Source organism: Habropoda laboriosa, unplaced genomic scaffold (genome assembly GCF_001263275.1).
Source record: "Habropoda laboriosa isolate 0110345459 unplaced genomic scaffold, ASM126327v1 scaffold176, whole genome shotgun sequence".
Classification (NCBI taxonomy): Eukaryota; Metazoa; Arthropoda; class Insecta; order Hymenoptera; family Apidae; genus Habropoda; species Habropoda laboriosa.
Window position 1 is genome coordinate 1,059,984 of NW_017100321.1, and position 26,149 is coordinate 1,086,132.

A 26,149-nucleotide genomic window follows, 5' to 3' on the forward strand; every position below is an offset into this window, starting at 1 on the left:
TTTAATATTTCGAAAAATTATAATTTTTTGAATAATCCTACCAATATATTACTTCAGCATATTGAATTTCAGGAAGATCTTCATGTTCACTTTGATACATTCGAGTATAAAATATCCTTTTATGGTCGTTCCTTTATGATAAGTTCTTTGGTGATGTATTTCTTGCATCCGAATACTAAACACATTATTATGTTAATTTTCCTCTCTTTAAAAAAATAAAAATAAATATTTCCCTAACTATAAATACGAAAAAGTACTGAATCATTCCGGGTATTTAGTAAAATTACTTCTGATTTTATGAAATAACTATGGAATGAAATTGTTTGTCGTAAAAGATCATTGTGTGAAAAATGTAATACTTTCAAATGTATACATATATATATTTAATTTACTTACGAAATTTTGAAATTGTTGTGTTATTTTGGGATTTACTTGAAATATTTATTCTTTACAAAAAGTAACCAAAGAATTTTATTTCATATATAAAAATAAAATATATTTTCTGCAATGTTTTGTCAATTTTTAAATCTTCTCTTCCTGAGTGTAATAAGTATTTCATGCTTTATATATACTTTAAAGTAACGCGCGGGACTAAAATCTGAAAAATCACACACAAAAGACACTAGTGGTGACTAACTATTTCAGTAACGTAATCGGCCATCTTACAGTCGTAAGTTTGGTTCTATATTTTGATCATGAAAAAGGTATATCATAGATATTTTTCTTCTAAAATGTCATGATACTTCTGTTTGAAAATATAATAGTTATTATTTAAACATACAAGAAATAATATACATGAAATAATAAGAAAACATTTGTATATCAAAACGAAATTAGTAATATGTATATGAAAAAAATATATTTTATCTATAAAGCATGTTTGATAATATTTAAACATTTTTTTATCGTTATACAAGTACTTTTATTACAAATGAAGAAAGATTTTATGTTATTCAATTGTATTCTTCATGTAAAGTAATGATTTTATGCAAAGAAATAGTCTGAAATATAAAATGTTAAAAAGTGCCATCTATAGGATGAGCTAATGTAACTACTTAGAATGAAATTTCATATTCTGCTCTATAAGTTTCATTTGTTTAAGAAGATACCAGACATGCTTTCTCAACGTCTCGGTCTTTTCCGGTTATCCTGTAGCGTGTACGAGGTAATGAAATCTTGAATATAAGAGATTCTTTGAGAAATCCAAAACAATCTAGCAATACAATAAATATTGCAAGGTGTTATTTGTGTTATTCAGTACTGTGTATCGTGTTTGTGCTAGGCTAAGTATTATTTTTTGGAAAAAGTGATCATTCTGATAGTATTGAAATATAACCTTGTTTCTAGTTTTCATAAACATTTGTTTTTAATTGAATATATTATTGTAAATACTTATATTTATATTCAGAGTGATTAATATAGTGATTTTATAAACGTGGAAAGTGAAATAAATTTTCGTGTTTATGTCAAAGTTTTTTAATTTGACAACTTGATGTGATATTGTGGTACATGTACATAACCTATACATTTATTATCTATTAAAAGAATAAATACAAAGAAATATGAAATGTAACAACAAAATATTTATTTTGTTCACTTTTAATTTATATGTGAAAACATTTGACTGAAATTGATTAAATCTGTGTTGTATTTTAGTTAGCTTGTGAAATGAAGTATTGAGCAAAATATGTTAAACAGCTTGCTTAGTTCTGAATAAATGCAGTATGTTCATATTTCCATATAAAAATAATACTTGCCTATTTAAATAACAAACATATTACTATATAATTAATAATTGTATAAAATCAATTGTAACTTATTAATTGCAAAAGTTGAACTAATATTTGACTATTATTTTGGTGTGTTACAGGATGAAGCAAATAGTAACCAATCAAACTGTGAAAATACCTAAAGGATTGACCGTTACGGTCAAGTCCCGGTTAGTTATTGTTAAAGGACCAAGAGGTATTCTTAAACGATCTTTCAAACACCTTGCACTTGATATTCGTGTAAGTAAACAGAATAAATTCGATATTGTTGAGTAATTTTTGACAAAAAAAAGCCAAGTTAAGTTTTTATGTGATGATATATATGGATTCCCCTTCATTTTTTAAAGTAAATGATAAATCCGTTTCTGATTAATAAAATATTGAAAATAAATGATTTTCCAGTGTAGTATTGTTTGTAAATATGTATATTATTTGTCTTTCAGATGGTAAGTCCAAGGTTATTGAAAGTGGAGAAATGGTTTGGAACAAAGAAAGAATTAGCAGCTGTCCGTACAGTTTGCTCCCACATTGAAAATATGTTGAAAGGAGTGACTAAAGGATATCAGTACAAAATGAGAGCTGTATATGCTCATTTCCCTATTAACTGTGTTATAACTGAAAATAATACAGTTATTGAAATCCGTAATTTCTTGGGTGAAAAGTACATTCGTCGCGTAAAGATGGCATCTGGTGTGACTGTCAAAAATTCAGCTAAACAAAAGGATGAATTAATCATAGAAGGCAATTCCTTAGAAGACGTCTCTCGATCTGGTAGGTTATCACTTGGATTCTGTTCCAAAGAAGTTCTGTTTGCACTGTGAAAGTCCAAATGAAACGTTGTTGTAATTCATTATTTTCATTATAGCTGCTCTTATACAGCAATCGACGACAGTAAAGAACAAGGATATCAGAAAGTTCTTAGATGGTCTATACGTGTCAGAAAAAACAACAGTTGTACAAGATGATGAATAAATGTTATTCGCAATGTAAATGCCACTTTTATTAATTCGTATTTTGTTAATGACCTTATACTATGAATAAATTTACTATTTTTTTATTAAACGTAAAAATTTGTTGAACATGCTCAGTTGTGACATGAAATGATTTAATGAAGTTTAGTTATATAGAAGTAATTTAAGAAAATTATCAAGTATGTAAATGTTATTAATTAGATTAATAGGCAGTGATGAATATTACAGGTATTCAAACAGTAAACGAATTAACTGAGGGTTGATTGCATTTTTAAACAATTTCAAATTATTTACAGGAAGTAATGTATATATCCAGTGGTACTAATACATGCAGATAATTTCTCGCAAAACATAATTTTAAGCAATTAACATGTGATTAATTTCGCGATTGCATTGTAGAAATCGTGAATACATTTCTCGGTAGAAAAGCAATATTAAAAGCACATGGGGCAAACTTGATAAGTACCACGGAGCCGGGTCAATGGTCATCCTGAATCATCTACTCCATTGTGATTGCGGCCTCTTGTATGATAGAGGCCCATTGACACTTAGTTGCATACTCTATTTGATTTCATATTTAATAAAGCAATAATAAATCTAATACATGAAATATAGATTCAATACGCATAAGTAATAACGTCCAATAAACGTCAGCACAAATAGTTTCATTACACGTATATTAATTTATATAACAAGATAATTTGGATAAAAGATAATGATAACAATGATTGACTAGTACGAGTTTGTGGTACCCTTTACATACATATCAAGATACTCAAAACCTTTAAATAACTCGTTTAATGCAATCTCTGGATAGAACTTAAATCTTCGATCTATCACGGTTCCCTTGCTATTGTTGAAATGAAAAACATAACGTTTCAATGATTCATTTTAATCAAGAAGGTACCTTTGTACCTCGTCCTGATAAGATTGTTTAAAAGCCGTACTTAAAATGTGGAAGTACATTATACTAACGTATATCGACTTTGCCTTGCTTTTTTTCGGATTTTGTATTAATTAATAATAATCGTAGGTCTGCAAAAATTGTTTTTGCAAATAAGAGAAAACTATAATTTTTAGTCGATAATTACAACGAATACATTGATAAATAGACATTTTAATAACAGACGGACAAAAGAATTTCGTAATTATGAATTTATATGAGTATGAATTTTTTTAGATCATTTTTTAAAATATAATACTTATTAAAAAAGAAATGGAATAATTCCTCTATACCTTTTGCTTCATCTACATAAGTTTCCAAGTTCATTGAAATCAGTGATAAACTTGCTTTATGTGCTTGAACTCGAACGATGGCACAGTTTCTATTTCATCTATAATCAATTTGCACTTTCTTCAGTTCCGTATATACCCTGTTCTTGCTTCTATTATAATTCAAATAGAAAATTAATTTTCCACAAAATATCGTGAAATAAAATTAAAAAATGAAAAAATATCATGAAAACAGTATCTAATGGAAATATTACGTAAACTTATGCATTGAATATTATCTAATAAGATGCAACTAGTAAAGAAATTCGCGTTTAACGTACAGAAAAGTATCAAATGGAATTAAAAAAACTGAATGATAAAGTTATCAGGATAGTTATGCACACGGAACAGTACGATATACAAACGTGTAATCAAAAAAATGCACAATTATAAGAAACAGATCTTGAATGTATTCATGTTTTTTTTTAAGTCTTGTCTCGATTAATTAAATATCAAATAAAACAGAAAACCTTAAGTTTAATTCCTCAATGGTGAATTAAGTTGTTATTTGAAAATGTTAATTGCCACTGTGCATCAATTTATAATGTTTTAATGTTTTTTTAAATTTCTGATCATTTCAAAATAATAATATCCTTTCCTATGATTAATCATTTCCTAACACACCGAAGACATAGAGTATAACGTAGGCGCAAAAGAGAGGGGCAGAGTAAGAGCAGCACATTTTGCCTATAGTTAGGCGCCATTCTAATTCTATTCGAAAATAATTATTTTCCGGTAGATATACATCTTCAATAAATGTTTCAAATAAAAATCATATATTTCGTTATATAAGTTTACCAATAATTTGATTTAATATGTATATAACCTAATAAATGAAAGATTATTTCATGTATAAAGAATTAGGTTTCATTTTCAAGAAATCGTTTTCAATAATTACTAACGTCTTAATACTGTCATATATCAATTAAATTGCCGCGAGGTACATGCAAAAAATGCACATAAACGTTCTAGAAGCAAGTGCTTTTACGCGTTGTATCCTTTTTACTATAATTCATATACTTTACAGTAACAACATCCCCTCAGAATATAGTAATCTTCCTTAACCATGCTCTGCATCTAGTCGATCGATATCGATCGAAATGAAAAGAGAATCATCGAGTTTACTTACAAAATAAATCGAGAAGAAAAAGGAGCACTCAGGTATAAGACATCAGATTGAGGAGATCGTCGCGTCAAATAGAAAAAGAGAGGGGGCGAAATGTTCTCGATCGGTGGTCGAGTAGTGAGGGGAATAAAACCCTGATAGAGGGAGGCAGTAAAGGGAGAACATGCGTGTTGAGTGTAGTATTCGATCGACGGTAGTAAGCGGTTCGGTTCTTGTGCATGTTACGCGCTCTACGGCGTCGTAGTGAATTTTCGCGTAAGTAGACATGTCTGGGACACTTTTGCCCGCGCTTTTGTAGCTATAAGCTCGCGTTCGAACCGACACAGGCCGTTTGAACGCACGCGAATGAGAATATTCGTTGAATTAACCGTAAAAGAGCTGCTACATTAAAATATACTTGGTGGAAATCCTGAGAGGAACGGTACGGGAACCGCTTCTTTTTACCCTCAACGCGGTAAGTACGTATATATGATGTTTAATTCGAGATGATAAGCACAGTGTACGCATGGATACGCTGTTTCTGTTTCCATTATTTTTATTAAAGATTGATATACATGTCGACAATTATGGAAATAATATATTAATTTCTATTAGAGTGCATCTTCGTTAGAGCAAATGTGACGTTTAATAGGATCGTGTAATTTATTACTTGTAAGACTACTGTGCTATTTTTAGTGTAATTAATTTCATAACTGTTACCCTTTTTGTCAACAAAAATGATGGTTCGATATTCCTTTTTTAAATAGAAAATTATACGTTGTAAGATATAGACATTCTGTAGAAATACTAATTTCAAATTAGGCGTAACTTCTAAACGTCAGTCAGTAATAATGAATGACATGAAACATTTGGTATATATGAGTAAATTACATATTACGTGCACAAGATTCACACGATCTGGAATGATCGAATTCCGTTTAAAATTCTTTTACAAAGTGATACTGTCTGAATGAACTTCAAGTTTCGAGAGTAATTTACACTTTTAATCTTTCGATAACAACCTTAACTAGTACTGAAGGTTGAAAACTGACCAAAAAGGGAATACGAAGAAATTGGATTTGCTTGAAGGCAAGTAAAAACCATCGTGCATTGCGCGACTAAATTTCGCTAGTGCTTTCACTGCAAAAAGTGCAGTGTGAATGGCCTTATGCTGTAACAGATACTCAGTTTTATCTGTCTATCTCTTTTTCGCAAAATTCTAGCCAACTTTCTACAAACTAAAGAATTCTGAGAATATTCGAAAAAAAAAAAAAAGAATATATTAATCGGTACTGTTGCAGTTCAACAGATTCCAACAATTTATTAAAATTCCTTTAAAAATCATTTAAAAATATTTTACAAAAAAGTAATCATTGATGTTGAATAATGTTTAAAATAATTCCGTACCACTACTCATGCTGTCCCACTTCCTAATACCTTTTGAGGATGTCGACGGAGATCGCACCGTCATCTCGGATTTCAAGCGAGTACAATTGCATCTGGCATGTGCAGTGACCGACATAGAAACCACGCGAAGTGAAATTCGGAAAATTCTCGATTGCATAGTCGATAAAATTCGAAAATGTATCGAACATAATATCGATGTAGCAACTTCAACGTCTTATGTTGCAGGATGTGTTTTATGCAAGAAGAAAAAGCTATAGGGAAATCGATTTGTGTAAACGGTTGACTTCACTTCTGGGAAAAGAAGTACTGGATACGGTTTAGCTTGAAAATAACGGCCGGCAATGTTTTGATACTTGAGTCGTCTCATGTTACAAAAATTTGAAGTTAGTACGTTCGTACCAGCAACAGGTCAATTTTTACGTAGGATAGCAATACCATAAAAATGATTATTATTAATTCTAGATTATGATTATTTGGAAATGAAACAATTCGTTTGCAATTGCGCGTATCGAGCGAAAAAATCAGTTCGAAAATATCGACATCGATATCCCTCGCTAGAATTCACGTAAAATGACCGATTGAACTTTGCGCGTATCGCGTACTGCGTGCATGCTGTTGCGATGTTATTAATCACTCTGTGTTATCAAGGAAACATTTAAAAGAGGGATACAATCTAAATAGATATTAAAAACTCCGCTGGAACGCAGCACAGTTTCATTTGTTTTTCGTAATTACGAAATTTTATCGTATGGTGACGTTCTTTAGAAGACTATATAGATAATCGAATGGATTTAGATATTTCCAGTTTGATGGTGAAAGAATTACTTTTCGAGAGGAAAATAAAATAGTTCAGTACCACTACTCAATCAGTTGATAAGGAATGACTCAATTATAAGTGTATGCGCAGTCGAAGGAATTCATTAAGTGACCCCCCACCTATTATACAAATTATACATACAAAATAGAGCACTTAAGACACGATAGCTGAATATTTTCAGATAACGATGGTATCTGCAGATTTTTTTTATCTTCAATTAAAATTTTAAATGATAAATATTTAAGAAAAACATTTTCAGGATATTTATTGTTTGATATGGAGCATGTACAAGAAATTTCAATAACTACCTGTTGCCCACGAAAACATTTTTCACGAAACTGATGTATCTGATCAACGCAGAGAAACATAAACTTTCCAAGGACTCGATGTAAATATAAACAATATCGTGACATTATACGCTGAATGTTTATATTTACACTTTAACGGAGCTACAAACATTGACTTGCATCACTTACTGTTACTATCTGAATTGCTTTCTTTACATCTACTTATCACACAGATTTGCATCATTTTCATTACTTTTTATTATTATGTCTTATTCTGTTCTTATTTAACGTTATCGGTTTTTAATGATTCAAACGGTTGCCACAAAAGAAGCACTAATAAAGATTAATTCTAAATACATATAAATTGACATTTCTCATGTAAACTTCTTATCTATGATTGCTGTTTCGTGTTGACATCTTTAAACATCTTTAAATAGCATTTATGTATGTGTTTATGTTTTGATAACCATACTTATTAGCTAGTATTCATTGTGTCAGTGTTCCTTTGTGCAATACTCACTAAATCGTTGTTAGGTTATTGCGCTAATTTTCATATAATTCTAATTGTATCAAATGAAGATCTGTACAAGTGTTACATATTATTCAATGATAGGATGTAAATGCCAATCATTATGATCGTTACATTCGTTATTGTCGTAATCGATAGTGTAAAAGGCGTTTAATTATTGGTACATTTCCGCTCTATAATAAGTTATTTGGTTTTAATAAGCGTGCCTTGCAAAAGAATATTTTATTCACAGAAACACTATCACCGTTTCAGGAAATGATTTGACTGCTTTCGTTGTGTCTCTCATAATTCATACGCATCATTATAACGATTTATATTGTCTCATAGTGAAAGTACCCTCATGATAAATTCTGTGTTCACTTTCCATACACTTTCTTACTTGGTAAGCCAGCAATAATGCACTTTTAACATTATTTTATTTACTTGACCTTTTTTAGATTGGATTATTTAAAGCGGAAAAGAGTCCTCTTGTCAATAACGCGAGTAATCTTTTCACGTGTTACCTCTGACGTTTTTCTTCACTTGCGTAAATCGTTTCCAAAGAAACACATCTTTGCAAATCGATTTCTCTTAATCGTTATCACCAACAATACCGTTGAACGATCGTTAAATTATCATCTATAATAAAAAGAAGAAGCAACAAGAAATCTTAATAAGTGATTTGACATGATTTCTTCTCACCTTGCCTTCTTCGTTCATTTCCTCTGTTTAAAGTCCATTTATTCATCAAGTATATTAACAATTACTCGCTTCTTCCGCTTGTTTCTAAGTTTTAAAGGTCGATTGAAAATCTACAACTTTCTGTTGTGTGTTTCACTCGTTAATCTCGTTTATCTACTATACAGATATAAAAACAAATGTATGTGTATAAGCGTGTGTTAATAAATAAATCATGATTGAAATTCTAATATGTTGCATGATTTTTTCTTATTTCTACATGATAGGATAACAGTGGGTACCGAAACGAATTATTAACGCGCACTTTATCTCTAATATCGTCAAAGTGCGCGGTTAACGTCATTGAACCCAACATAACTGTTAGTGAGAAAATGTTTGTGTCAACATTTGTCAACATTTACATGTTCCAAAAAAAAATGATTAATATTTAAATATGAAGTGTGCTAATGAATAATCCAATTCAGCATTTATCTTTCGCAAAATTAAGCTAATGGTCCTTAATAATATGTACACATTTGATCGCGATTAATTACGTTTCTTTTTTCTCACTCTGCTGTTTTTGTAAATATGGAAATTACGCGTCGAAGAGGGGGGCTAATATAAGGAACAAAAGCGGACAGCTCGAGTAAAATTCTTCATGGTGACTAACGTGGTAAATATCAGTGAACACATGGAACCAGTTGATGAGTAAGCTCGATAATGAAACTTCGAACTTCGTACGCGGATGCTGATTTTTTTTCCAAACCGTACAATTAATCATTTCCTTAATGAGAATGAAAAGAGAATTTATTTTATAAGAAATCATAATTCATTTAATCGTGTAAACGATGATAAAAAAAGTTGCAAATTACGTCTATTAAAGCTTGTAAATGTAGGTTATATTCTTTTTAATTTATACTCGATACTTTTCCGTTTAATTGAATATGAAGATAATTTTTTCAATTATATAAAGTAATTATTTAAATCCGTGTACGAACAATACGATGCAGTTACATTGTCCCAGAATGCGCGAACAACATATATACACACACCTACACACGTTAGTAAGAGTTACCGCGGATCTGGCTGTTTTTGGACCATGAATCACAAAGATTTGTTATGATGGTATTCCTGAGTTGTCTTCTGTATGTATCCCTTGTCGTTCAGCTTCGTGTTCGTTCTGATGACCCCGACGAAAGTACGATGTACATAATAAGTGCAATGTTATGTAAACTTTGGTGGAAAATGGTGGTTAATAATCGTTAGATAAGGATCGATAAATTCTTATAAAAAGGAAATCGAAATCGTAAGCCGGTTTATTTTGCAATACCTTGCAACACAACTTTGTACCCATTTGACGTATTTCCAGTTTTTAATCTGTAAAAGAAATATGCAAGCAATAAATTATGCTTATTGTATTAAGATGTCTGTAATTAAGGTAAATTAGCAGATAAAAAGTAAGAATCGGTTAACAATCTGAAACTTATGTTTTGCTTGTTACACAGAGTTGCGAACATATATGCAAAATTGTCGGAAAATAATTCTGTCGCCAATCGTAAATCTATCATCAATCGACTTCTAAGATTTGTTACGAGGCATACAAATGTGGAGTGTTAAGAATAATAAGCACTGAACTTGAATTTATACTGTTTCTGGTAAGTAACCGCTTGGATCTCTAATGATCTCCGTTGGACTTTCATTGTTGATTCATTTCACGCGATAAGATTTGTGATGTACTTCGACCAATCATTATAACTCATCATTATTGTTTCAGGAATGAACCACTTGAAAATGTGTGCAATTAATTTTCCGCATGGTAGGATTAACTTCTCGTATTTGTATTTTACTTGACATCTTTGTGATAAGAAACCACGTGTTAATATTTATTCTTTCATATTGTAATTGTGTAGTAATTTATACATGTGAAATGTTTTTATTAAATTTACCTCACTCCCACTTCCTCCTCTTTCAAATCAAATTAACCACCTTTTACTGGTTAGAAACATTTTTATTAATGTGAACAAGTTACTAGAGTTCCAAACAAAACTGACGGACATTATTAGAGTTTGGTTGAACTTTCTGAAACAATGATCGTCATTTAATACCATAAACAAGATTACGGTTATCGCCACGAAGATAGGCCACTTTGTTCTCTTTGCTCCACGAGGAAGTTTGCTCCACGATCAACTGTTTCAATGTCGTTAATGCCCCCTTAGCGGGTGCTGCACATGCGCCGTTTTTTTCTTTTTCTGTGTACGCATCTGTTATAGGTGAAAATTATTTATGAACTTTCAATTTGTGAACATGAAGAATGAAAAATTATATCTATGTTAGTAAATGGAAAAGTTACATCGTTGATTTGTAAAATTAATTTGAAATCAATAAATCAACAAAAAATATAAAATATTGAGTTACGTTGCATGTTCGTGTTTGATTGAAACGTATTTATCATCGTCAAGATTTCCATCATAACTTATCAACTTTTTATATTTTCATACAAAAGTATGTAATTTATTTGAAAAAAAAAAAAAAAAAAGAAAGTTGCTTTAACATTTTACGCTAAGAAAAATTAATACCTTTTTGTACAATTTACACAATCAGTACAATGTACATATATACAATTTAAATATAAACGATGTTTTTGCATTGAATTCGTTATACTCAATGACTGTTCACGTTTCGATTATTTCTTTCTTGGTAGTATCGGTCTTCAGTGAACATTTCTTGGTAATATACACGTTTTTGTTGTTTCTCGGCTAATCATGTAATAGAAACGAGGATATCTCGTGTTTCGCACCGTTTCTTCTCGCTACACGAACTTTGGACTATCAGCACGTGTTATCCTTTTAAACAACACACGAATGACCGTTATTTCTTTTCGATTATACAGTATATTTGAATCTTTTACGAATAATTACCCACTTACAACATTGTTTCCTTTCTCCACGAAATTTTGTAATCTCCATCCACTAATAACTCTCGAAATATGTTTACGATTACTGAGTAAATCAATATCACTACTGTTACCCATGGGATCATTACGACTAAAAACTTTACGGAAAAATCAGGAATTTCATTGCAACAGGATATCCCCCAGGATATTCCCCTCGCTATTTGCGGAGCCATTATTTATAAGCAAATTAAATATTCCGTTATAATAATCAGAGGGAATCTCCAATATATTCCTCGTGCTCATCTCTCTTTTTTTGTTCGAGTGACGTAATCCGTGTGCACGTGTTTCGATGAAATGCGAACAGAAAGTTCTAAGTCCAGTAACATTTACCTTTTATGATCATAGATTCGTTAATCTAATCTAATCGCTGATCAACGCTGTGCTTTCGTTAGATTACTATCAAATTGAATTGAATTGAATTTCACCATCGACTGTTTTGCACGATTTAACTGACATCGGTAAAAAGAATTGGTTCGCATGTTGAGTCGGTAAAGTCATTAACGCTTTTTTGGTAATGGCTTTGGTAATGGCTGTGTTCAGTATGTACTTTGTAAAATCAAGAACAACAGGTGTCCATGGTGAATCAATCTTTTTATATTTATTTTGGCTTCTTGTGGCGATGTATGTTATTGTGTGTTAATCATGTTACGTACGTACATCGATGTTAAGAGTGATAAATATTGAAACTGGTTTTGTGGGTTTCATCAGTGGGGCAAAATATGTGAAAAAAATCGACAGCATCCGGAAACTGCTGACTAATTAGATCTTGCGTTCCATATAGATCGTGTCGCAATAGTGACAAGTGATAAGTGTCGCATCTGTTCGGAAAATTATCGTCTGACACATAAGCAGTGCTTATCTTTTGAAAAGTGGACTCTATATTTTGAAATTACAAAAAATTTTAGCACGTTTTATATTTTAAAACGTTTCAATCTTTGGATTAGTATACTTAATCATTTCTAAACACTCCGCGCAAGTCTACCATCTACAGAGATCTACATCGTTTTTTTCGTAATGTCTATTTCGTTATTAAGTAGGAAAGTTAAATCTCTTATGTAAATTCATTTCTTTCATTTGTCATATGGCGAAACAAATCTACGGAGCCATTTATTTAGGTAAATGTTCACCTTTATTCAAATATGTTAATCGCACGCGTTATTTATTGGATTATGGGCAATTATATTTGATCGTAAAATTTACGCAACCTTGAACTGCATTTCAGTATCATTTATATCGAATAAAAAATTCGACAGATTTGATTTATTAACTTCTGGATATTCGTTTGCTTAATGATTATGAATGTTCGTGTCTATGGTCATTATATTTAGTACAATTCGATGTAGGAATCTTCGTCTTTATTCCATAAAATCAAAAATCGTCTTAGAGTTTAACCTAGTGTTGACCTTGACTCAAAAATGGTGGTATCTCGAAACCTATTGCGTAGGTCCATGGATTATACGTAGTGTAACGAATTACACGAACACCTATGAGACATTAATCGACGACTCATTTGAAAATTCTCATTAATATTTCAAGGTTTTCCTGTTTACAATTATAGTCAGTTTTTTCTTAAATATTACTTATTTTGCGAAATATGCAGTTTTTATGTACGAAGCACAATTAAGAATGAAATAAACTTGAGGTAAAAAGACACCAGACAGTGAAGTAGTGGGGATAAATTGTTTAGTGATGGGGTAGACGGGTAATATAGTGGGAATAGATAGTGAATTGAACGAGGGTACATTTCCCACTGACCTTGTTCACTCAATTAATTTATTATAGATGAAATCCGCGCAAATTCCTTAGAAACTCGTTATTTTAATAAATATAAAAACGATTAATTATAAATATTACATGTTGCTCGTGTTTAAAAATGATTCCTGTTCCTTCTTGGTTGCAGTCTTGCGGTGTTTCCTCGCCTGTGTGCAACAAAATTGCTTGAGCAGCTAGCACGGAACATTCAACGATGGAAGTACAAATGCCAGAGACGGACACGGCTGGTTGGCAGATTTATAGTGCGGTGAAACAACCGTCTATGAAGGTGGGGAATACACGGAGTCACGGAGGTTTCATGAAAACTGAAGCAGCGGACACTATCGATATCATCTTCGAGAATATCACGTACACGGTGTCGCTTGGCTGTAGAAAAGGTCAGTTCCCTTTTGCTTCTCTCGGTGCTTGCACGTTTCCTCTCCCCTTTCTTTTTCCTTCCATTTGTGCCAGGTTCTCGAGGATTACTGGTTTTCTCAAGCAAGAGTCCACACACTGAAGAAGTTCATGGGTGTTGGAGGAGTTTGTGAAGCAGTTCCGTCCGTCCTTGCACGGATGAGAGAACAGGAATATAATTTGAACGCGAGAAAAAGTCTATTCGAGTGAAATGAGCTGAGGATGACTGTACCTAGCAGGATGCAAGCTTGTAAAATCTTGAAAGTTGAAAGATACAGAAAATTGCTCTGGTTTCGTTGATGTAATTTTATAACCAACTCTGTACATTTACTATTGTGCATAATAATTTACATTGAAAGTAGCCTACATATAATTTATGTATTTTTCATTTTGAGATAATTAGATTTTCTTTTAATAAAACATTTCACGTAATACTTGCTATTTTCTATGAAAAAATGGTGCAACACAAATTATGTGATAAATGAAATTTTTTTTAGATTTTTAACAAACCACTTTTATAATCATCGGCAAATATGGGGTGTCTCACTTATAACGAACATCTAAATCATTACCGCTGTTAATGAAAATAAGAAAAAATGATTAAGAGGAGTTTAAAGTGAAGCCATCTTGAATGTAGGTCATCGACATCTTTTCTTTTATTGTTCAAGGTCACTTTAAGGTCGTAACGTTAGATGTTAACGTCCAAAATGTATGTATGACCTTGCAGGAATATATTTTTATCGTCACTAGATGCACATCTTGGAACCGTAAATCTTCTTTTCTACTTCATTATAAGTGAGACCTCCTGTATGTATGTATATAATTCTACCGTGTAAAATGTTTGTTACTAATATCTCGTGTTTTTTTTTATTTATTGCATAAGTTTGTCAATTATATGTATTAACATCGCATCAATGAAAGGTACTCTTTATCAAGGTCAGATTGTAATTTCACAGGCATTATCTGACAAGAGTTGGAAGAGTTCATTTCGACGAATATACATATGCCTCGCGATACTTTCTTCTTGACAATAATCAAAGATCACATAAGGGTATTTCAAATTACAATGAGACGTGTTGCAGGTCAAAAGGAGATATTACACGGAATCAATGGAAGGCTTCCAGCGAAACAGTTAATCGCCTTAATGGGCCCATCCGGGGCAGGGAAGTCAACCTTGTTGGATATCCTGTCGGGATTCAGGATAACCGGCGTGAATGGGAACGTGTACATAAACGGACGACTTCGACAGATGAATTCTTTTCGAAAGTGAGTTTCATTTCGCTGGAAATTGTTTGCCATGAAGCTGCGTTATAGTATTCCACATAGCTGGAGATTCACACGTGACAATGCTTGGTTTTGTTTTGAGTATAGTCAGTGGAAGAAATATGGCAAGGTCATAAGATGGGTCAGGTGTCCAAAGTTTGAGTTTACTATACCAAATGAAACTCGAATGTACAGTTGATGGAAGCAACATAGTGAGATCGTAAATTAACGCCGTGCGTTATTTGTGAAATGATATTTAAAATTTTTTAAACAATATTGCAATGGAAGAATTAATTTCAAGTTGATATCGAACGTACCTGAACAAAGTTCGATTTCCTTATCTCCGTTAAATTGTTGTTTAACGCCTGATTAATATTTCAGTACATGTTACAGCATACTGACAAGCTAATTAATAGAAATCTGAGAAGATGGCCTGAAACTTCAATCAGGGTCACATGAAATATGCTTTAACTTTGATTCAGTCTCAATTGAAAGAAGTAAAATGCTGCACAATCTTGGGTGTCACTGCATCAATCAGTGCCGCTATTTTAATTAACGACCATACTATATTTCTTCCATCGACTATACCATTGAAGGTGGCAATGAAAACTTCATGTTGGAATTTTATGGATCATTAAATTTTATCGACAATGTATGCTCATTGTAAAGAGGGTTTCTTTTTCATTACTATTTTTAAACTCTTTATGCAAAATTTTGTCACAATGAAGCATAAAGGTTGCTTTTGTTATGCACTTTAGAATCATCCTGTATGTTTATTATTAATGAATGAACGACCCAATTTATACAACGGCTTGTAATTAAATCATATATATACGCTGTGTGTTTTTATATCTGACCGTTTTGATCTGTTTCGCATAATCGCCACAGATGCAGTGCCTACATTACGCAGGATGACCGTTTAGAACCACTGTTAACGGTCATCGAAAACATGAAGGTTGCCGCTGACCTCAAGCTTCCCACGAATACTTCCAGATACGAAAAGGAAACGATAGTAAGTAATGGTTCGTTCCACGTGATCGATTATCAAGATCTAAGTATTTTGAATTGTACAGCTGGCCAATTACAACATGAGAGCTTGATAAAATAAAAGAGTACTGCTAACGAACATGAGAAAACAGTTGAATATTTTTTATGGTAACTTGAACTTAAAAAGTTCCATCCGTTTATTTTTCAAGGTTTCTGTTACCTGTAATGAAATATTAATAAAACTCTAGAATGGTCCTCCATCATTAATTTCCTCATTGTTTTAAATTATCATACTCGTTTGCATAAAAGAAAAAAATATGTTCTAAAAATATAGAGGATAAAATTACATATTCCAGATTGAAGAAATTCTTACTACTTTGGGTTTGTACGATCATATGACCACGCGAACGGAAAGATTAAGCGGCGGTCAAAGGAAGAGACTGTCTATTGCCTTGGAGTTAGTTAATAATCCAACCGTTATGTTTCTCGACGAACCAACGACGTAAGTGTAAATGTACAGAGGAAAGATATCCTTAGACTGTGATCATAAACCTTGATTTACGATTAATGCGAATATGAATGCGTATCGCTGGTGACGTATCGTTGTTTAAATTATTATCGTGGAATTATATCATGGTATATGTAACAGTGTATGATCATTTTTAGGGGTCTTGACAGTTCATCGTGTATGCAAGTGGTGAACTTGCTGAAACTACTCGCACGGCAAGGAAGAACAATTGTTTGTACTATTCATCAGCCTAGCGCCTCTTTGTTCCAGCTGTTTGATCTGGTACAAGATACTGTTTATAATGCACATGATTTGCGTAATACATTTGTTGCTTGTGCTACAACATTAACAATTTAAAAAAATTGGATTTTGAATTAATTATTTTTATATTTAACATTACAGGTTTATGTACTAGCAAAAGGAGAATGTTTGTTCCACGGTGCAACTAACCAATTAATACCTTATTTGGAGAACATTAAATTACCATGCCCTATGTACCACAATCCAGCAGATTATAGTATGTATTTATTTCTAAGTCTAAGAATTGAGAGTTTTTGTTTCATTTTTTATTTTCTGCAGTAATTGAATTGGCTTGCGGCGAGTATGGAGAGGATAAGCTATCGTTATTAATATCAGGCTCGGAAAATGGCAAAAATTTGCAATGGTTTGAGAATCCTGACAATCTAATAGATGCGAAAGGCTTAAGAGGTACGTCCATTAACATTGTGTAAAAGATTAAGGTGAAATATCAATAATCATGTTATATACAAATTAAATCATGGTTGGTAATTATGATTTTCTTTGCCTGTCGTTTAATTATGATTCTTATATAATGCATATTATTTTGCAGCATTACATCCCCTTAGAAAAAGCACAAATTCATGTGGTACAAAAAGCCTGCAAGCGACTTCGTTGATGCATCAGATAAAAATTTTAATGGGAAGGGGCTATGTAATGTGTAAGAGAGACACTGTAAGTTAAAGTGAGATGTATAGTGTTTAATACGTTTTAACTATGTTGATCAGTATTATCTGTTGAAACACATTTATAGTGTTGTTTAAAAAATAGTAAATTGCTTCCTATTTCTTTGCTTCTATATAATTGTTTTTTATTAACATATTGACAATTTGCATATTAATTGTTTCCCCCTAATTGACTTTTTTTTAGACGCTAACACACTTACGAATCCTAGTCAACATATCCGTGGGCTTTATGCTCGGGTCGGTCTTCCTTAAAACTGGCACGGACGGTGGTAAAGTTTTAGATAATTATAATCTTCTGTTTTCCATTCTCATACATCACATGACGACCACAATGATGCTCACGGTAGTTACTTGTAAGTAAAACTTTCCACAATTCAAATGTCCAATTTAATTATTTTCAATCTTAACGTGTATACTTTTTCAGTTCCAATGCAGATGAGCATCCTATCGAAAGAACACTTCAATAGATGGTACAGTTTAAAAGCGTTTTACACGGCCATAACGTTAGTGGACTTGCCAATTTCGATATTCTGCTGTCTAGTTTTTACTTTGATAGTATATTTCATCACGTCTCAGCCGTTAGAGATCGCACGATTTCTCATGTTTTTCTCGATTAGCTTGTTAGTATCTTTTATAGGTCAAGGGACTGGTCTTATGATTGGAGCAGTATTTGATGTAGTGGTGAGTATATTTTTGTCTTACTAATCATAACAAAATTGACAACATTTCGTGATTGGAAGATATTTAAAGTGACCACTTGACGGCATAGATAAGAGAAACTAAAACAGAGAATGTTTATCGAAATTCTAGAATGGAACCTTCATAGGACCAACTTTGTCTGTACCGTTAATGATGTTTGCCGGATTTGGCGTCTCATTACGTGATATACCAAGTTATCTGAAATGGGGTACATATGTTAGTTTCTTGCGATATGGTTTGGAAGGGTAATGTATTTTGTATTGTTATACGAATATTTCCGTTATTAAATTGTAATTTATTTTTAAGTGAATTTTATTATAAATTCATAGATTCATCAGTGCTATATATGGATACGATCGACCAGTATTAGCTTGCAAAGAAAAGAACAACCTGTATTGCCATTACAGATATCCAACGAAATTTCTTTCTGATATTGCTATGGACGGTGAACAGTTTTGGAATGATATCGTGGCCCTGATCACGATACTTATCATAACGCGGCTCGCCGCTTATCTTCTCCTTAGGTGGAAAATTGTATCCGTACGATAAGTCGGGCAAAATTGTACGATGATCCACTGTAAAACGTTCCTCAAAGCTCGTCTTTTGACTCCGTTTCATATCGTGATTGATAAACGGTTGCTGTTCAGCGATTAAACGTTGCACAAAAGGGAAGCAGAAAACGATTCCTCGTTTTATCTGCTATCGGAAGTATGTTCATTATAGGATAGCGTCCCATGGCGAAATAAATATCAGGATGAGCCCTTAGGCACCAGTGATACGATTGTTGAGCAAACAATGAATGAAAATTCTCACGAATTTACCAGAAAATGAATGTAGATATAGAAGAATTTGAGATGACAGAGAGAGATTAAGATTTTAATGTGAAGCAATGCAAAATTTTCGGGTAGTATTTTTTCTTCAGTAAGCCAACCTTGGATAACTGGAATTTTTTCATTTTAAAACTAATATCGCTGCGTTAATCTTTCTTGGTCGAATGTAATATTGCAGTAAAGTAACTTTTTTTTAGTAAGGTTAATAATTTTACCACGAAAAGTTAATGAATGTAAAGGAATACATTGTTATATTGTACATTAAGTATATATCTGAAATGATATCTACTTTCCGAAATGGTGTTTTCGGAAGTTAAATCGTAATATTTGAAAATTGCTCAATGAAAGTCAATTATCAATGCAAGTATACGTTTAGATATCGTAAATTTATAAAACAAAGGAAGAAATTTGTGATTTCCAGTTATATACTGTGCATACTTTTTGTAACTTATGACATTAATTTTTTTACAATTTTCTCCTTTGTAATTGTTAACTTTCTTATGTCTTTAGTATTGATCTACACGAGGAATTAATATTTACGGAAATATTTTGGACTCGCAATCCCGATAATTTACCATGCAGCGCAACAGGATTAATATTACTGAGATCATGTGTTTGTCGAACTTGTGGTAATCCCTTGTTGCGATTGTAAAGTACATGTGTGCTTCTAACAATGATATTCCATTCACTCATACATTAGTAAAATAAGTACATAAGCAATATTTATTTATTGGTTAAAAAAACACTGTCGTTTTGCAACTTAATAATTTCAATTAAACATGCACGTAACTGAAACCAATGCATTTTTAGTAGAAGAAGTGCACCTGCGTCAAGAAATACATTTTAACATAGCAGTACATTTAACATAGGAATACATTTAACATAAATGTTATCACAACACATGTAGTTGTCGAAAATAAATCGTACAGTGTGTTATAAGATTATTATTCGCTGATAACAACGGAGTCGTAATCATGTAATCAAAACTATAACTAATTTAAGATGTCCAATATTCAAGTGCTTCCTACATTGTTGGAGATAAGAATTCGAGTTTATTAAACGAATTTTGTGAAATCATTATTCTTGTATAAGACTCAGAAATAGAATATACGTACATATAGACATTCATTAATATACTTATACACATAGTATAAAACGAGGTATGCAAATAGATTTTATTATTTATAACTTCTTATGTAGGATGAGTGAGCTGTAACGCAAAGTGTGTAAATATTTTTCTATTATCGCTCAATAATTATAAATTTGTGTATATTTTTTAAATAAAAAATAAGATTTGCTTTTTATTTCGTACTGTGATTTTTTTACAATTTTTCTTATATAAAACAATTTAAATTATTTGTTAACTGTACAAATATCAATAATCATTTTTCCCATCGTAGTGATTGATTAATTTGGTAGCGCGTTCTTAATCTAACGTACGTTATATTTTGGCTATACGTGCTTTCCATTTAAGTATCAAATATGTGGTAATTTGTAGACACAGTATCCAAATACATAAAGCTAATACATTCGTGTAATAGGGAACGGTGGGCATATCCATAGAGTTCAGAATTTTTTCAGGATATCGTAAATAACAATAAATTTCGTGGCACGGTAATTTGCCTCTATCTCCATCGTAAATTGCTTGCAGAATACCCTCAAATGCATATCTAAAAGAAACATATTTTTGTATGCGATTTATTTCACATAAAAATGGTGAAAATGTACCGGAAGAAACTAATGCTGCATAAAGGTTGAAGGTATAGCGGTACTTCGCTAAATTTCAGGAAAAATCCAGCAAACAGTATCATTGGCATATTTATTGCTGGAATCAAAAATGTTCCCAACTGAAAATATTAATAATTTTTGTTAGTATACTTCTTTATAAAAATCTTGTTTCGAGTTATATAAAATCACTGGCGATTCAAATTCGACGTTAGTTCACTTGCAATACAATACATTATGCAATACAACGCCTCCAATTCAGCGAATGTTAGGAGAATGCATGATATTACAATAATTGACAACCTAAATGCGTCTCGAATCATTTATTACGTGTGTATTGAATGCTGCGCCCACGAGCATTCCTGATGATTGTCCAAGGATCGTTGTTAAAACACAAATCAACCAAGTACGCATAAACCTATTGCACTCCATTGGTTGACCAGTCATGTAATATGTGATGGAAATAAACATTGAAGGTGCAAGAATCTGTAAAGTTATTACATTATGTTAAAAATGTGTTCGATAAAAATATTAACATTAATTTCATCGCTGTAGTTACTTGTAACGGTAGATCCGATATAATTTTTACGCTGAAGTAGGACTGTAAACGATACCAATTATTTAAGTATTCTCGTAAAAAGACGGCAGCTTCTACAGGAACTAAAAACGTAACGAAAATCAATAATAATGTAAAATTTTCAATGAATAATTTCAATTGTTGAATTTTTAACGTTGTAACATTAAAACAAACAAAAAGCCTCAACTTACACATTTGAACGGCAGGCATGGAATTCGAAAAGTACAAAAACAGCAAAACAAAAAATACACATGCAATATTGCTATTAACTCTACTAGCATTAGTTCCCGAATCGTAAAACACTACACCTAGTAGAAAAGCTACTACCACATGAGCCGCGAATCTCAGCTTTGTCAGAGTCTACAAGCAAAACGGAAAGAATTCGTACAAAAATAAACTATCACATGGAAACGAATTGAAACAAATTATCAATTAATTTCACTACAACAACTAACATTGTCTCGTTTAACAGAAATCATTGCTCTCAATAAAAGAATCCTTTGTTCTTGCCAAGTAGACGATAATTTTGATCTATTCGTATAACCATCCAATTTTGAAACGACTGTAGCGTCTGTTCCTAAAACAGAACTAAGCATCAATAAGATATATCTTTCAATTATATTATTACAGTAAATATAAATATTATTTGAAGTCGCGATTACCCATGACGGGATGCCGGAAATCCGTCCTCCATCTTAAGTATTTATCGCGACTAATTTTGTACAAACTGTTCAAATTTCCACTTCTTTCTCCTGTCACTACCTCTAGAACTATAATAGAAAATCAGTGATCGATCTATATGTTAAAAAATTTTATTCCAATATGAATGCGTTATTATTTACCAAATTCACACATATTATAAAATTGTGGGCACACGTAACCTGCATCGCTAAAAATAGGAAATACATTATCCCAGGGTCCGCAATAGAACGATGTACCATTGTGCATAACTAACAAATCGTCAAATTGTGATATCATGCGACTGCTAGGCTGATGAATTGCACAGGCGACTGTGCAACCCCCTCTTGCTATTTTATGCAGCAGCCCAATTACCTGTTCGAGGTAAGTCATCTTTTTATAGCTACTTTTTTGTCAAAAATGTATCATGAAATAATTGATAAATAAACTCTGTCGGTACCTGATTCGAGGATGTGCTATCGAGTCCACTTGTAGGTTCATCTAGTAATAAAACAGATGGTCTTGTAACTATTTCCACACCAATTGATAACCTTTTCCGTTCTCCACCGCTTAAATTTTCTACTAATGTATTCAAACAGTTGGTCAAACCCAAATTTTCCGCTATTTCCGTTACCTGTGACATCATATGTATCAATCATAACCATAGGAGTATAACTTAATTCTTTTTTTAAATCATATGTTTTTCCTTTTTACTTTCATAATACAGTTTCCTAGGAAGAAGTCTCTTTAACGAAATTGTTATTTTCCCGCGATTTTAAAATAAGATTTTTTTTTTCAATCACCCTGTATATAATATCATTCTGAATTCTATATCGTGCAGGATTAAAATAAACAACTTAATTTTGTTCCGCATCTAAAACTTCTCTTTATACCATTTATTACTGCGACTTAATTCAGCAAATTTATATGGTGAACGTACGATTAAACAGAACGCGCGTGGTTCACAGGTGGTCCGAACTTTTAAGCGCGCGGCAATATGCAGTGTTTCTCTGGTGGTAAGCAGCGGTAACAAAGCAAACTCTTGTGGTAAGAAGCAAGTCTGCTTTCGAAAAACGCCAACATTCCATTCTTTGCCGTTAATCGTGATTGAGCCATCGACATTTTTCGATTTCAGAGTGGATATAATGTGCAACAAAGTAGTTTTCCCAGCACCAGACGGACCGATAATCACGGATAATCTTTCAGGTCGAAAACATCCGGTCACATTTTCTATTATCTTCTTTAATTTTCCTGTAGAAAAGAAGATACTTAAACTCGAATCTCTGTCATTAATTGACATCTGTTTTGATTTAATTCTGATTTTCAACATTACACTTTTTTGTGTCACATTATTATATGCCTGGAAAAATAAATGACCGAAAGAGAGAAATTTAAAAAAATTGTACGTTGAAGAAAAAATGTTTTCTATTTATCAATATGCGTAGATACAATTTTTACAAATATGTATGTAGCTTAACCGAGTTGTTAGTTTCAGTTGACTGAATTATAGAAATGCATAATCATCTTCGTAGACTTCATTTGAATAATCAGAATTGCAATTATCAAACAGAAATATCTCTAACGTCATATCAATGTAATTTTTTTATCTTAATGCACATTTTTTATTTAATTGTAGTTTTTTTAGCACTATAAATCTGTACAATAACAACCGTATAGTTTGTTTTTTTACATAAAGTAATAAGTGCGCTCACACAACTCGAATTGTTATACAAAATCTTGCATAAAACACCTTCGATCTTGACCTCAGCTTTATTAATATCATTTTACATTCTAATGTAATCAATGTTACACTTACGATCGACCCTCTTGATCAATTATTTTCACGTTATAACCAATTACAGGTTATAGAAAATTCTTTTTGACGACTTATAAGATGCGTAAATAAATACGTAATAATAAGTGCGTAAAACTGATGATATAAAAACAAAGTGTAAAAGTGTTGATTATTCCTAATTGAGAAATGTTTAGAAAATATATAGGATTATGTAAAATTTCTTCATTAAATGAACCGAAATATTAAAATTTTCAAAGTTTTGAATTCATATTTGAAATTATTTTTAACATTCAAATAAGTTTCATATACATCACTACACTCAATTGACATTACTTCTGAAAGCGACCAATTTTTTAATGAAGTCAATTGGAAAACACGTTATATGTAGTATGTTCAATTCCACAATAAGATACTTTAAAGGTATCAAGATATTTTGTTCAACATGCTCAATTGACCCACCAAGCCATTAAGCATGTTAACGTCTTTGTTTTAGGCAGCGTGACTCTACTTTCTCCCTGCACGTGAATTACAGGAGTGAACGTACTTGCCTTTAGTAGGGAACACTGAGTACGAGAGATCGTTGAATTCAATATGCATCTTGGTAGCCGGTTGAATAGATAGATTCAAAAAGTTCTGATCTTCCCTCAATCGAATCGTGCATCCCTCTTCGTCGATCATTCTAACTGTCGAATCGACAGACATGTCGTTGTTACACGCTTCCATCTCAAGTTTCCAGGCTTACCTATATTTAACTATTAAACCACTCGTCACAGTAAACCACTGGAATTTACTGCGTGATAATAAACATTAATTTTTTGCACTGCGTTATCATTTGCAACGTACAATCACGAGTGTAGAGTTCACTTCGACTTGTTTCAGTCTAATCTTTTAACGATCATTTACCGAATGGATCATTTTTTTTCTCGAGAAAAAGAATTAGTAAAACTTCGAAGCAATAGAAATTTTACAAATAGCACAACACCATGCCAATATTATCACATCGTATATATTCTTATGGTATCCACGAAATGTTTCAAAGTGTAACATTATCATAAGTAAATATACTAATTTAAAAGACACTTGACGAACTCGTTCAAAATCGGTTTGTACACAATAAATCGATGTTTTAATTGTAACGTATGTTTGGACGTTTGTCCTCGACAAAGAGATTTTACCAACCGAAAAGTATTACACGAATCTGTCGGCAAAACAAAGATCTGCATTTGTTCACTAGGATTCAGAGATTGTGTATAGTCAAAGATAAGCAGCGAGAGAAAAATGATTGTCCACGTAATTCTTTGCTTGCACTTTGTCCAGTTGAATGAACATTATTTTTACAAACCGCGCTATGTCTAACGAAGTATGTATAACGAAGATTATCTATCATGTCCCGCGCACGAATTCGTCGAGACGACTGCCGATTAAGCTTCGGTGCAGCGCTATATGTACAACTTTCTCGCTGCACATATCTGGGTCGCCTTGACCTTGAATTTAGAATTTTCTTGCAACGTTGATTCTGAAATTTTTTCATAATCAGTTATGATCGTTCCTTTATCTATTCTTTATTTTGAGTATCTTTTTATCAATTCAACTTAAAATAATTCAATATATGGGATTTAATTAATATAGGAGCTTTAATATGTCAATATATATGGGGATAATGCTTGTACGCAAATTCTAGCATAATAAGAACTCGACAATTCTTAATTTTTTTATAGCACAAAATTTTAAAAGTCAGGTGACATTCGACGGTTAAAATTAAAAATAAATGAATGTATAGAAAAAATGCTAATACTCTCCTTTTCATGATTTCTTAACAAATAAGATAGTTATTCATCTTGTTCTCTGATAACAGCATTACATAATAGTTATATCTCCTTATTCGCGAATATATATTGCACATTTATGGAAACAGAAAATTGCAAAAACTATATATCTAAAAGCTTTCAATGGATATTATACATAAATTATGTATGTTACGTTTCACATGAACGTAATTTATACAAAAAACCTGTTGTTATCATATGACATGAAACATAGCATCAGAAGAATATCGTTGATTCATGATACCATTATCTCAAGATTACAGAATTTTTATTTATGTCTCGGCAAGTATCGCGCACAATTAGCTTGCTTGTAGAACATTGTACATTACAGGGAATATTTGATAT

The 26,149-nt window shown here is 32.0% G+C and overlaps 3 protein-coding genes across 3 annotated transcripts; 2 read left to right on the forward strand and 1 right to left on the reverse strand.

Annotated features, from left to right (window-relative positions):
• The first annotated feature begins 1,143 nt into the window (after positions 1-1,143).
• Positions 1,144-2,741, forward strand: LOC108574278 (60S ribosomal protein L9). The gene is made up of 4 exons (XM_017936838.1): positions 1,144-1,165; positions 1,871-2,009; positions 2,213-2,540; positions 2,635-2,741. Exons 2-4 carry the CDS (start codon positions 1,872-1,874, stop codon positions 2,739-2,741), a joined length of 573 nt encoding a protein of 190 aa, XP_017792327.1. The 5' UTR covers positions 1,144-1,165; position 1,871.
• A 2,680-nt stretch (positions 2,742-5,421) lies between these two features.
• LOC108574263 (ATP-binding cassette sub-family G member 4) lies at positions 5,422-18,922 on the forward strand. The gene is made up of 13 exons (XM_017936822.1): positions 5,422-5,592; positions 13,668-13,917; positions 15,016-15,199; positions 16,085-16,208; positions 16,540-16,685; positions 16,850-16,973; positions 17,094-17,208; positions 17,271-17,399; positions 17,542-17,663; positions 17,859-18,027; positions 18,099-18,355; positions 18,485-18,618; positions 18,703-18,922. Exons 2-13 carry the CDS (start codon positions 13,734-13,736, stop codon positions 18,920-18,922), a joined length of 1,908 nt encoding a protein of 635 aa, XP_017792311.1. The 5' UTR covers positions 5,422-5,592; positions 13,668-13,733.
• Positions 18,923-20,627: 1,705 nt separating this feature from the next.
• Positions 20,628-24,864, reverse strand: LOC108574268 (ATP-binding cassette sub-family G member 4-like). Its single transcript, XM_017936827.1, has 11 exons — positions 24,527-24,864; positions 23,124-23,434; positions 22,644-22,817; positions 22,348-22,558; positions 22,168-22,275; positions 21,961-22,082; positions 21,697-21,865; positions 21,488-21,588; positions 21,259-21,414; positions 20,932-21,050; positions 20,628-20,873 (listed from the first exon to the last, which is right to left on the reverse strand). The coding sequence occupies exons 1-11, from the start codon at positions 24,699-24,701 to the stop codon at positions 20,645-20,647; spliced, it is 1,875 nt and encodes a 624-aa protein (XP_017792316.1). The 5' UTR covers positions 24,702-24,864; the 3' UTR covers positions 20,628-20,644.
• Positions 24,865-26,149: the final 1,285 nt, after the last annotated feature.